This window comes from Oncorhynchus clarkii, chromosome 3 (genome assembly GCF_045791955.1).
Source record: "Oncorhynchus clarkii lewisi isolate Uvic-CL-2024 chromosome 3, UVic_Ocla_1.0, whole genome shotgun sequence".
NCBI lineage: Eukaryota > Metazoa > Chordata > Actinopteri > Salmoniformes > Salmonidae > Oncorhynchus > Oncorhynchus clarkii.
This window is the reverse complement of record NC_092149.1, coordinates 23,214,385-23,227,752: the sequence shown is the minus strand read 5'-3', so window position 1 is coordinate 23,227,752 and position 13,368 is coordinate 23,214,385. Positions and strand designations below refer to the sequence as shown.

The window sequence follows — 13,368 nt, the reverse complement described above, 5'->3', positions numbered from 1 at the left end:
GCTGTTGTATGAATATCCTAGCGTGTTCTCTGCCCATACAGAACGAAGACGCTCGACCCCGGCTCCCAAAGAGGAGGAGAAGGTGAACGAGGAGCAGTGGCCTCTTCGGGAAGTGGTGTTTGTGGAGGATGTTAAAAATGTCCCTGTGGGAAAGGTGGGTGTGGCTACAGGAAGGGACCAGACCCTAACGCTCTCTGGCAGACTGGGGGATAGACACCATTGTTTTGTTTTTATTAACACTAAAATATTTAGATTTATCACATTTGATTAGTTATTTCTAAAACCTTCTACTCTATTTTTCAGATTTAGTTTTTTTTCTGTTTTCATTGACATGTAAAGAAATGCCTAAGAGCAGAACTCAAAGCCGTAGTAAAATGTTTTGTATCCTGTGGATTGTCTGTCCGTTGTTATTTTGGCGTCTTCACGACGGCCCTATTTGCAACAGCTCCGTCTTTTAACTTCAGGTGCTGAAAGTGGACGGTGCGTATGTAGCTGTGAAGTTTCCAGGGACGTCCAGCAGCGTGAGCACACAGCCGAGTCAGACTAGTGCTCCAGCTCCCATCACTGACTCTGACCCCTCCTCACTGCTGCAGGACTGTAGGCTGCTCAGAATAGACGAGTTACAGGTACGACTATTGGACGCTCACTTACTCACATACTTATAACAGTATAGTGTAGTTATTATTACTCCCAAAGAAATTTGTTTTCAGTGATGGTTTAATGTTTGTGCAATTTATCTAATCAATCTAAGCGCAATTTTACAATAAAAGTATCTGTCATTGTAGTATTACATCTGTTGTATAAATGTTTGTCTAAAAGCTGGTGCCTCTTTTAATCAACAGGTGGTAAAAACTGGTGGAACTCCTAAAGTTCCAGATTGCTTCCAGCGTACACCTAAAAAACTCTGCATCCCAGAGAAGGCTGAGATTCTGGCTGTGAATGTTGACTCCAAAGGTAAGACAATACAATGAAGTAATTCTTGTTGGTGTTGAATGCCGATAATGTAGTGTTGAGTGTTTTAAGTGTGGATATGAATGAATTCTATGTGTATTTCTGACTTGCTGTATTTTCTGCCCCTTCAGGAGTCCACGCAGTGCTGAAGACTGGTAACTGGGTGAGGTACTGTATCTTTGACCTGGCCACAGGCAAAGCAGAGCAGGAGAATAACTTCCCCACCAGTAACCTGGCCTTCCTGGGGCAGAGTGAACGCAATGTAGCGATCTTCACCGCAGGACAGGTCAGCACCTCTCCGCTACTCAATACAACCTTTTCTAATATAGCCATGCTTCATGTATTGCGAAAAGGTCGTGTAGGCAATTGCATATCCAACAATTTCCCTATTTTCTAAGCACATTTTGACCATTTTATTTCCAGGACTCCCCAGTCATCCTTCGTGATGGAAATGGCACAATTTACCCAATGGCCAAAGACTGTATGGGCGGGATCCGAGACCCTGAGTGGCTGGACCTGCCGCCCATCGCCAGCCTGGGCATGGGGGTGCACTCCCTGGCCAACCTCCCCACCAACTCAACCATCAAGAAGAAAGCTGCTATTATCATATTGGCTGTGGAGGTTAGCAAAATGTGATATTATTTAAAGCGCAAAGGGGATTATTTAGTTGATGGTCAATTTGTTACTGGGAGGATTGTCATTTTTGCAGGTTTCCCTAGATTGAGCTTACTTCTGGACCAAAAAAACATGCTCAATATAAACTCAGCAAAAAAGAAGCGTCCTCTCACTGTCAACTGCGTTTATTTTCAGCAAACTTAACATGTAAATATATTTATAAACATAAGATTCAACAACTGACAAGTTCTGCAGGCGTAACTAACAGAAATAGAACAATGTGTCCCTGAACAAAGGGGGGGGGGTCAAAATCAAAAGTAACCGTCAGTATCTGGTGTGGCCACCATCTGCATTAAGTACTGCAGTACATCTCCTCATGGACTGCACCAGATTTGCCAGTTCCTGCTGTGAGATGATACCCAACTCTTCCACCAAGGCACCTGCAAGTTTCCAGACATTTCTGGGGGGAATGGCCCTAGCCCTCAGGCCCTAGCCCTCACCCGCCGATCCAACATGTCCAAGACGTGCTCAATGGGATTGAGATCCGGGCTCTTCGCTGGCCATGGCAGAACACTGACATTCCTGCCTTGCAGGAATTCACGCACAGAATGAGCAGTATGACAGGTGGCGTTGTCATACTAGAGGGTCATGTTAGGATGAGCCTGCAGGAAGAGTACCACATGAGGGAGGAGGATGTCTTCCTTTGTAATGCACAGCGTTGAGATTGCCTGCAATGACAACAAGCTCAGTCCGATGATGCTGTGACACACTGCCCCAGACCATGACAGACCCTCCACCTCCAAATCAATCCCGCTCCAGAGGACAGGCCTCGGTGTAATGCTCATTCTTTCGTCGATAAACGCGAAACAGAGAAGAGCACTTTTTGCCAGTCCTGTCTGGTTCAGTGACGGTGGGTTTGTGTCCATAGGCGACGATGTTGCTGGTGATGTCTGGTGAGGACCTGCCTTACAACAGGCCTACAAGCCCGCAGTCCAGCCTCTCTCAGCCTATTGTGGACAGTTTGAGCACTGATAGAGGGATAGTGCGTTCCTGGTGTAACTCGGGCAGTTGTTGTTGCCATTCTGTGCAGGTGTTACACGTGATCTGCCACTGCGAGAACGATCAGCTGTCCGTCCTGTCTCCCTGTAGCGCTGTCTTAGGTGTCTCACAGTACGGACATTGCAATTTATTGTCCTGGCCACATCTGCAGTCCTCAAGCCTTGCAGCATGCCTAAAGCACGTTCACGCAGATGAGCAGGGACCCTGGCCATCTTTCTTCCGTGTTTTTCAGAGTCTGTAGAAAGTCCTCTTTAGTGTGCTAAGTTTTCATAACCGTGACCTAAATTGCCTACTGTCTGTAAGCTGTTAGTGTCTTAACGACCATTTCACAGGTGCATGTTCATTAATTGTTTATGGATCATTGAACAAACTTGGGAAACAGTGTTTACGATGAACACTTTACAATGAAGATCTGAAGTTATTTGGAATTTTACGAATTATCTTTGAAAGACAGGGTCCTGAAAAAGGGACGTTTCTTTTTTTTCTGAGTTTAGGCTCTACATTGGATGTGCTTTTTAGCCAAGGAAAAGTATGTTTTTAACCTTAAACCTTCCCTTATTGTATTCTGTTGATAAATGCTTTTGTATTTTGCAATTTTTTATTCCCGCTGTAAAGTATATTGAGATGCTGATGCACTTTAAATAACTTTGTTTAACTTGTGTTTCCAGAAGCAGACGTTGATGCAGCACGTGCTGCGTTGTGACTTTGAGGCCTGTCGTCAGTACCTGGTCAACCTGGAGCAGGCTGTTCTCCTGGAGCAGAGTCCCCACGTTCTCCACTCCTTTCTGGGCCACCGCTGCGACGGCAACCGCAACATCCTCCACGCCTGTGTCTCAGTCTGCTTCCCCGTCAGCAACAAGGAGACCAAGGAGGAGGAAGGTAAAACCACGGCTAGAGTGCTGGGTGGTGTATACAGCGAGATGAAACATTGCAGATGGAATTCAACAAATGGAGTTAACTGGATTCCTTGTTTTACCTGAAACACAAATCATATCTGTTCTACACAATATATTCCAATCTGAAATTTCTGTGAGGTTACACCAGCGTCAAGACTCCTGAAGTCTCCAAAGGCACAGTGTCAGTTTTGAGGCATCCTCTGTGTTATCTTTCCCATCTCCCATTTGACTTCCATTATTTCTTCATCTCCCTGTGTGTGTATATGTGTGGTAACTGTTGGGCTGGTGTTTTCCAGAAGCTGAACGGTCTGAGAGGAATACGTTTGCAGAGAGACTGTCAGCAGTGGAGGCCATCGCCAACGCAATCTCTGTGGTGTCTAGCAACAGCTCTGGGAACAGGACGGGCTCTTCTAGCAGCAGAGGGTAACTAACTTATAAGTTTTTAAGTTGACCATTTTCTTTCAGGCAACATGTTCATGATGAAAAACACTGAAGAACTGGATTATACTAACTGATTGTTCCATAATGCACAATAAGTTAAATAATTTTACTGAGCCTATTGGCTTTTTTTCCATTCTTAAAAAACCTATCAGGATGCCATTTAAGACACTTGAGACCAAGAACACTATCTTGGTGCCCATTTATGTTTACATGTCAGTCCTATTGTCTTTCCACCACTCATGTAACCTGTTAAGTGTGTTCTGTCTGACGCAGGCTGCGTCTGAGGGAGATGATGAGGCGCTCTCTGAGAGCAGCAGGGCTTGGTCGTCACGAGTCCGGCCCCTCCTCCAGCGACCACCAGGACCCTGTGTCCCCACCCATCGCCCCTCCCAGCTGGGTGCCTGACCCCCCTCCCATGGACCCAGACGGTGACATAGACTTCATCCTGGCCCCTGCAGTGGGATCTCTCACCACAGCCTCAACAGGGACCAGCCAGGGCCCCAGCACCTCCACTATACCAGGTTAGATACCTATCTAGATACAACCACACCTAGCTAGCTACTCCACCACTATACCAGGTCAAATACCTAGCCTGTGTGGTACTAAATGTCACCTAATTCCCTGTTTAGAGCACTACTTATGGCCAGAGCCTCTATATAAGGAATAGGATTCCATTTGGAACCAACCAATGGCTAGCTACTTCCTCACTATACTGCCATACATGCTCAGGTGTGGAGTTAGTTAGGGTTACCCTATTGTTGTTCTCCCCAATGTCTCTGACATGTTCCATCCTCCTGCCACAGGCCCCTCTGAGTCTTCGGTGGTGGAGTCTAAAGACCGCAAGGCCAACGCCCACCTCATCCTCAAACTGATGTGTGACAGCATGGTTCTTAGGCCACACCTCCGCGAGCTGCTCTCTGCCAAGTAAGACTAATTAGTTTTCATCTTTCTTTAAAAAACTTAAGTAAAGTTCCATTTTTTTGTATTTTCTTTGTGATAGAGGCAGGTGTGATTGAGGTGGGAGATTGAGAGTTGAGAAGGCCAATGGGTCTGGGCAAGCTTTTTCATTTTATAACACCGTAATGCCTTGTTTCATTAAAATACTTAACTATTGCTCTCATTATTATTGATGTTTGTCCCCCCCTCCTTTCTGTTGCTGTTCTAAAGAGTGTGTGTGTATTTGACAGGGATGCCCGTGGAATGACCCCGTTCATGCTGGCAGTAAGTGGGAGAGCTTACCCAGCTGCCATTACTGTTCTGGAGGCTGCGCAGAAAATGGCCAAGGGTACATCACTCACTACACTTTATTTGTCTTTGGTTGAGAAAGAGGAGACTTTGGCAGTGCTACTAATGGATATGAATGCCTACATGTTGATGTAAAGACATAAGTCATTAATTTATACATGAAGTGATTATACATGTACTGTTTAATAAGGAGAGTATCATTTTTTTAATGTGGAGATGACTACCTAAACTTAATAACCTAATAAAAATCAATATTTTAATGTTCTGTTGCAAATCCTGTTGTGTAGTGGGAGACCCCGGCATGACTGAGAAGGTGGATGCAGACTCTGTGTTCATGGAGATGATTTGTCCCTCGGGGACCAACCCTGACGACTCTCCTCTCTACGTCCTCTGCTGCAACGACACCTGCAGCTTCACCTGGACAGGCGCTGAACACATCAACCAGGTGGGTGGGTCACTTGGGAGGACAATGCAACACGCACAACAAATGAGTCACCTGTTCACACTGATTTGCCTTTTCACAGATGGGAATCTTTGCTGACCATTTACTCTCTGTCCCATCTAGGATATCTTTGAGTGCCGGACCTGCGGCCTGTTGGAGTCTCTCTGCTGCTGCACTGAGTGCGCCAGGGTGTGTCACAAAGGACACGACTGCAAGTATGTATTTCACTCTTCATCCTGATGTTAGTGGATTTTATTACTTACATCCCGGTTTTATACTGTTGTAATGCATCACTGCATCTGATACAGGGGATTTGCACCAGGCCTTTAATGTCTTTCTCCCCAGACTCAAGAGGACCTCTCCCACTGCATACTGTGACTGCTGGGAGAAGTGTAAGTGTAAGACGCTGATCGCTGGACAGAAAGCTGCTCGCCTGGACCTGCTGTACAGACTGCTCACCACCACTAACCTGGTCACCAGTCCGAACAGCCGGTAAACACACACACTGACTGACTGTGGGCTGTATTTTCTGTTCATTGTTAACACGTATTGCTTTTAAATCCAATGTTGGTTCTCTTCAATCAATCTGTAAGGTGTTTTTTCAGGGGCTTTAGTAATGTGTTTTTCCTCCTCTGGCTGGCCAACAGGGGGGAGCATATCCTTCTGTTCCTGGTGCAGACTGTTGCTAGGCAGAGTGTGGAGCACTGCCAATACCGGCCCCCTCGCATCAGAGAGGACAGGAACCGCAAGGCTGCCAATGCTGAAGGTGGGTGGAGGTTTACTACTGTTGGCAAGCCTGGTTTCACTTCAAGTAACACTGAAAATCTAGCATGATGGCATCAATTCTCTATTCTAATAGTTTTTTTATGTTGTCCTCCCTGTCTGTCAGACTCTGACATGCCGGACCATGACCTGGAACCTCCACGCTTCGCCCAGCTGGCCCTGGAGAGGGTGCTGCAGGACTGGAATGCTCTCAAGTCCATGATAATGTTCGGATCCCAGGAGAATAAAGACCCGTGAGTTCTCTAGCCCTGCCTGCCTTCACCAGCTCAGTGTCACTTCTCAAACCTCTTTGTCCATTCCTCCAACCTCTCTTTTATCCCGCCATCCCTCCTACCTCTTTGTCCATCCCTCCAATTTATACTTCAGCTGTCTAAAATAGTTACCGAAGCAAGCACATTTTCTTCCTGAAATGTACCTCATCAGATGAGCAGCTGTTTTACCAGTTACGAGTCCTCTTAGTAGTGTCACCTTTAACTCTGGCGTCCTGGTTGTGTGTTCCAGGCTGAGTGCCAGCAGCCGTATCGCCCATCTTCTTCCAGAGGAGCAGGTGTACCTGAACCAGCAGAGTGGCACCATCCGCCTGGACTGCTTCACACACTGCCTCATCGTGAAGTGTGCCCCTGACATAACAGTAAGTCGGATCAGTCTACCCCCCCCCCCCCCCCCTTAAATTACTCAGCTTCAGGAGTCACCTACAGGACGCACCACCCATCTTCTGTTGCAAGTCCTCTCTCAGGGTCGGATTCTCACACAGATTAAGCCTAGTCCTGGACTCCACCTATTTCATTGGAGAATTTAATTTGGGTCAGAGTAACTTGCCCAGAGGGTACACTACCTCCTATCTATGTGGCAAGTGCAACATTATCCCTCTAGGTGTAACTATGTGGAGTCAACCTTGAAGGTGGTCTGGTCTGTGTGTTAGCTAACTATCTCTGAATCTTCTGTCTCCTGTAGTTTATTGACACCCTACTGGGGACCTTGGTGAAGGAGCTGCAGAACAAGTACACTCCTGGCCGGAGAGAGGAGGCCATCGTCGTCACCAGGAGGTTCCTGCGCTCTGTGGCCAGGGTGTTTGTTATCCTCAGCGTCGAGATGGCTTCATCCAAAAAGAAAAAGTATGAGTACCAAATCCAGATTGATCTGCATTTTCCTGTTGTACAGGGCTGGGGAAGCAGTACAAGACAAATAAAATGTGTTTAAATCCACTAAAGGGCTAGTCCAGTCCTTTAAAATCACCTAAACTAAAGGACTGGACTAGCCCTTTAGTGGATTTAAACACATTTTATTTGTCTTGTACTGCTCCCCACTCCTAGGGGAATATAAACATAGCAGCAAGGACTGATTTGATACTTCCAGTTGACATCTAATCTCTTTTCTCGTTGTTTCTTCCAGTAACTTCATCCCCCAGCCCATTGGGAAGTGCAGGCGTGTGTTCCAGGCCCTGCTGCCCTATGCGGTGGAGGAGCTGTGCAACGTGGCGGAGTCCCTCATCGTGCCTGTGAGGATGGGCATCGCCCGGCCTACCGCCCCCTTCACCCTGGCCAGCACCAGCATCGATGCCGTGCAGGGCAGCGAGGAACTCTTCTCTGTGGAACCCTTGCCACCGAGACCCTCCCCAGACCAGTCCAGCAAGTGAGTGGTTTTACTCTGCATTCGCACAGACAGACATGCAGACTGTGTTCCCCAGCTCTGTTGATTTTGAGGTCTTCTATAATCTAGGGAAGTATAAATGTATATGTATAAATTGGTTTAAAGTGGCTTGGATTTAAACATTGGCGTTAACTCAAATGGTCTTGTTTGCCTGTGTGTGTCAGTTCTAGTCAGACTGCATCGTCCTACATCATCAGGAACCCCCAGCCTCGCCGCAGCAGCCAGTCCCAGCCGGTCAGAGGGAGAGACGAGGAGCAGGATGACATTGTGTCTGCTGATGTTGAAGAGGTGAAGAGTCTCACTAGAAAAGGAACATATCAATGGGGGGGGGCAAAGATCAAAGTGTTGGGTGTAATCAGGGTTGCTGTCAGTTTAATTAGAATTTCAGTTTACTTCTGACATTGATTGAATTGAAATGGAATTGAACCCAACCCTTGATGACATTTGCTTTCTCAGTACTGATTCCCAACTGTCTACCTCTGTTGTGGCAGGTGGAGGTTGTCGAGGGCGTTGCCGGGGAGGAGGATCACCATGAAGACCAGGAGGAACAGGGAGAACAGGGAGAGGAGAACACTGAGGCAGAGGGACAGCATGATGAACATGATGAGGATGGTGAGAACCTAGACTGGACTGACTTTTTTACCACTAATGTGGTAGAATTTTACAACCTTTCTACTAATTATTGACAGTGATGCTGATGGTGGTTGAAGAGGGTTATGTCCTTTCCTCTCCAGGAAGCGACATGGAGTTGGATCTGCTGGCTGCTGCAGAGACTGAGAGCGACAGCGAGAGTAACCATAGCAACCAGGACAATGCCAGCGGGCGGAGGAGTGTTGTCACCGCAGCAACTGCTGGCTCCGAAGCAGGTATTATAATTCCCACCATTATCTTTTGTATTCACATTTTAGTTTAAGTCCTTGTCATTTTAATTAAATTTAAATCCCTGGTTTATGTTCTTCTGTGATGTGGCCACTGGCCAGCCAGCCATCTAAATGACCTCATTTAACGATTCTACCTGAGTTCCAGAGACTGCTAAATGGAAATCGCTTTCTGCCTCAACGCCCTCTTTAATATTCAGTTGCTGTTCAGGCGGACTAACTATTTTTCTGTCTCATTATCACCAGTCTTGACTGGCCGTCACACCAGCTAGTAAAAGGGAAGAGGCCCTATTTATTTTTTTTTTAGGTCACATTGTTCTTACCACTATTGACATGGCTTAAGACTGCAGACCAACTAGTCTACTACTAGGGTTTCATTACTCAATGTATTTCATTTGCAGGATGTAGAATATTTTCAAAATGTTGGTATGGGCTCCTTTTTACTACAATGCATAATATGTCAGGGCTAAAGTGACATTTGAGGTGCACACACAGTTTATCCTAAGGAGTTCACCCAGTATTGCCCTCCATCTCACATATCACCATGGTTCTCATCAACTAATAATATCTTACTCCCAAGTCTAACTGTCTTGTTGGTGTTTCTCCCTGAATAACAATCTATTCACTTTCTTTAGACTTGCTAGCTGGTGTGGGGTTTCTACATTTTGCCTTTGATTCTTTGTTTGTGGTTGTAATTGCTTTTGATATGGAAAAGTCAGGAAATATTTATAATTATGGTGTCTTTTCCCATCAGACACTACTAAGATCACTCAATAAGACCAACAATAGAAATAAAAACCTATGATGGCCCAGTTTTTCAGAGTGATCGATCTGGATTTAGCCCATCAGATAGGATTAAATGCATAGCTGGAAACAGAATGAATAGAACAGGAGTCCCAATTAAAAGCAATAATTCTGTTATTTATTATATTTTATGCGTTTATTCCTATGCGATAGGCGAAATAACATTCTAAACTGCACCCTGGTGAAACTGTGGTACTTTAGCCTAATTTGAACAACAAGAAGCAGCGTTGTTTAAGCTGAGTTTAGCCGCTCAATATAACATGGCAGTGGTGTGGAATACTAACCTGCACTCCTGCTACCTGGCAAGGTGAGCAGCCACTCACACTCATCTCTCCTCTGTTTCCCCATCCTCCTCTATTTCCCCATCTCTCCCTAATCCCCCTTCGTCTTCCCATCCCTCTCCACCAAGGTGCCAGCAGTGTCCCTGCCTTCTTTTCAGAGGACGACTCCCAGTCCAACGACTCGAGCGACTCGGACAGCAGCAGCAGCCAGAGCGATGACGTGGACCAGGAGACCTTTCTATTGGATGAGCCCTTGGAGAGGACCACCACCGCCTCGCACGTCAACAGTGCTGCCCAGGCGCCACGCTCCATGCAGTGGGCTGTACGCAACACCCCCAGCCAGAGAACCACGGGCAGCGCCCCCTCCAGCTCCTCCACCCCCGCTGGTCAGCACTAAACTACTACACACAATATCTAGGCTGTACGCACCAGCACTCTCATATTGACACATCCAAGATGGACTGCATTTAGGACAGTCTTGTATTGATTTTTTTTAAATGTCTTTTGTCTGTCATTCTATCGCAAGAGAATATTGGACTGAGTCAGTGGGACATTTTTGGTATGTTTTGCTGGGGACTATGTTGGTGAGGTCTGTCTGTGCTGACGCTCATGTCTCTGTGCCCAGCAGCGAGCTCCACCGGTCTGATCTACATCGACCCATCCAACCTGCGGCGCAGCAGTGCCATCAGCACCAGCGCGGCCGCTGCGGCTGCAGCTCTGGAGGCCTCCAACTCGTCCAGCTACCTGACGTCAGCCTCCAGCTTAGCCCGGGCCTACAGCATCGTCATCAGACAGATCTCTGACCTGATGAGCCTCATCCCCAAGTACAACCACCTGGTCTACTCCCAGTACCCTGCTGCAGTCAAACTCACCTACCAGGACGCTGTCAACCTGCAGGTGACACAGACCCACACACAGATCACATTGCATTATGTTACCTACCAATGTTGACACATGTTAGTGTCAACAAAGTGGTTCTGGATGTATTTTATAGGATAATTATTTTGTCCACACCTTTCTGAATAAAGTGACTAACCGTTTTGTGGAGATGCAAATTTGATTGACTTTTACACTACACAAGTGTTATTGACGTTCTGACTGAAACGAGCTTATCTGTTTGTTAAACCACCAGAACTTTGTTGAGGAGAAGCTGATCCCTACGTGGAACTGGATGGTGTCCATCATGGACTCTACAGAGGCTCAGCTGCGTTACGGCTCGGCCCTGTCCTCAGCAGGCGACCCCGGACACCCATCCCACCCCCTCCACGCCTCGCAGCACTCCGCCCGCAGGGAGCGCATGACCGCCCGCGAGGAAGCCAGCCTCCGCACCTTGGAGGGACGGAGGTCTGGGTAAAATAAGTGTAACCCAAAATAGTAGAATGTGTTATTGGCAATCAGCAGTGTTTCGTAGGCCCCCACTAGTTTGCCATTGTTTATGGATTATATTTCAAGTCGCTGATGTGTGTGTTCCTTCCTCCCAGGCGTGCGGCCACTCTGCTGACAGTGCGTCAGGGGATGATGTCAGCGCGGGGTGACTTCCTGAACTACGCCCTGTCTCTGATGCGTTCCCATAATGACGAGCACTCTGACGTTCTGCCTGTGCTGGATGTGTGTTCTCTCAAACACGTGGCCTACGTCTTCCAGGCCCTCATCTACTGGATCAAAGCCATGAACCAGCAGACAACTCTGGACACAACACAGATGGACCGCAAGAGGTACTGACTCCCCTGGAATGGATGGACATGTTTACACTGACTCTTTCTTGACTATTTTCTCCATTCCTCCATGGCTCCTCACCTCTGACCTTGGCTTCTTCTGCAATGCTTTTTGAGAAGGAAGCGAGGACGTGGGGAATCAAGGAAAGCCTAATTGAGAAGGAGCCACTGACTCCCCTCACTGACTCCACTGTCAAATATTCAGTGTGATTTAACTCTATTCGTTTACCCCACAGGAGCCGAGAGATTCTGGAACTGGGACTGGACAATGAAGATTCTGAACATGAGAATGACGAGGACACCAATCAAAGTAAGTTAATTGAATTATGAATGATATGCTTTGATATTTGTGTGTTCTGTTTGAAGTGTTCTCATACAGGTGTCTTAATATATTATTGTTCACCTCAGTTGGATAGATAGCCGTTTTAAGAGTGAGTTACTAGTCCATTGACATGTGGAGCACTGTTAGGTTGTTTTCTGGTATTGCAAGGCAGACAAGCCAGAAGAAAGGCAGTTAGGCAGAAACGAGGCAAAAAGAAGAGGGCAGCTCCCAAAGGTACAGTTAAGTTCAGATTAGACAAACAGTGTTGCCCTTTTTGAGTCACTTAAATCTGACAAACGACACTTAAACTGTTTGCTCAATCAGCCACCTTTAGTCACTGTTAGTGAACAGTGCTGTGAAAAGTATTTGCCCCTTTTTATAATTTTCTCTACTTCTGCATATTTTTTATACTGAATTATCAGATCTTCAACCCAAAAAAAAGTAATTGCCACCTTACACTCAACAACTGGTCGTGCCACCATTAGCTGTAATGACTCCAACCAAACGCTTCTGTAGTTGTTGATCAGTCTCTCACGTCACTGTGGAGGAATTTTGGCCCACTCTTCCATGCAGAACTGCTTTAACTCGGCGACATTTGTGGGTTTTCAAGCATGAACTGCTATTTTCAAGTCCTGCCACCACAACTCAATTGGAATTAGGTCTGGACTTAGATTAGACCAGGTATTCCCAAACTGGGGTACGCGAAATGCCGTCAGGGGTACGCCAAATAAAAGTGATTTCACATTTTCAAACAGTGCATTTTAATTTACCAACGGGGCTAAACATCTGGGTGAGGGTTTTTTTCTCGCCTGAGTAGCCTCGTTTCACAGCTAAAAATGGAATGAAACCATGTAGTGTTCAGCGAAATAACGACACAATGTCAAATACAGGTAGCCTAGTCAAATAATTAACATCCAATCACATTAACTTGTCTAGCGGAACCCCGTTCTACTAGCAGAACCCCCCCCCCCCCCCCCCCGCAACAGCCAGTGAAAGTGTAGGGCGCCAAATTCAAAACAACAAATCTCATAATAAAAATTCCTCATGTTTCCAAGTATTTTACACCATTTTAAAGATAAAATTCTCGTTAATCCAGCCACAGTGTCTGATTTCAAAAAGGATTTACAACGAAAGCACCACAAACGATTGTTAGGTCACCACCAAGCCACAGAAAAACACAGCCATTTTTCCAGCCAAAGAGAGGAGTCACAAAAAGCAGAAATTGAGAAAATTAATCACTTACCTTTGATCTTCATCAGATGACGCTCATAGGACTTCATGTTACA

The 13,368-nt window shown here is 46.4% G+C and overlaps 1 protein-coding gene across 20 annotated transcripts in view; it reads left to right on the top strand.

Annotated features, from left to right (window-relative positions):
- Positions 1-13,368, top strand: part of LOC139391040 (E3 ubiquitin-protein ligase UBR5-like) — a 42,356-nt gene that overhangs the window by 12,402 nt on the left and 16,586 nt on the right. For 10 of the 20 annotated variants that reach the window (XM_071138617.1, XM_071138576.1, XM_071138584.1 and 7 more), the window contains exons 15-40: positions 42-154; positions 465-626; positions 843-954; positions 1,083-1,237; positions 1,375-1,572; positions 3,294-3,504; positions 3,818-3,944; positions 4,236-4,483; positions 4,766-4,886; positions 5,150-5,247; positions 5,495-5,652; positions 5,773-5,864; positions 5,995-6,141; positions 6,297-6,415; positions 6,539-6,665; positions 6,934-7,063; positions 7,387-7,547; positions 7,825-8,064; positions 8,247-8,370; positions 8,574-8,694; positions 8,817-8,948; positions 10,174-10,431; positions 10,671-10,942; positions 11,178-11,395; positions 11,527-11,760; positions 11,997-12,070. In XM_071138617.1, the coding sequence (XP_070994718.1) occupies positions 42-154; positions 465-626; positions 843-954; positions 1,083-1,237; positions 1,375-1,572; positions 3,294-3,504; positions 3,818-3,944; positions 4,236-4,483; positions 4,766-4,886; positions 5,150-5,247; positions 5,495-5,652; positions 5,773-5,864; positions 5,995-6,141; positions 6,297-6,415; positions 6,539-6,665; positions 6,934-7,063; positions 7,387-7,547; positions 7,825-8,064; positions 8,247-8,370; positions 8,574-8,694; positions 8,817-8,948; positions 10,174-10,431; positions 10,671-10,942; positions 11,178-11,395; positions 11,527-11,760; positions 11,997-12,070 (4,152 nt within the window). The remainder of the gene's footprint in view (positions 1-41; positions 155-464; positions 627-842; positions 955-1,082; positions 1,238-1,374; positions 1,573-3,293; positions 3,505-3,817; positions 3,945-4,235; positions 4,484-4,765; positions 4,887-5,149; positions 5,248-5,494; positions 5,653-5,772; positions 5,865-5,994; positions 6,142-6,296; positions 6,416-6,538; positions 6,666-6,933; positions 7,064-7,386; positions 7,548-7,824; positions 8,065-8,246; positions 8,371-8,573; positions 8,695-8,816; positions 8,949-10,173; positions 10,432-10,670; positions 10,943-11,177; positions 11,396-11,526; positions 11,761-11,996; positions 12,071-13,368) is intronic. The other 10 variants (XM_071138678.1, XM_071138601.1, XM_071138652.1 and 7 more) reach the window with 4 other exon arrangements.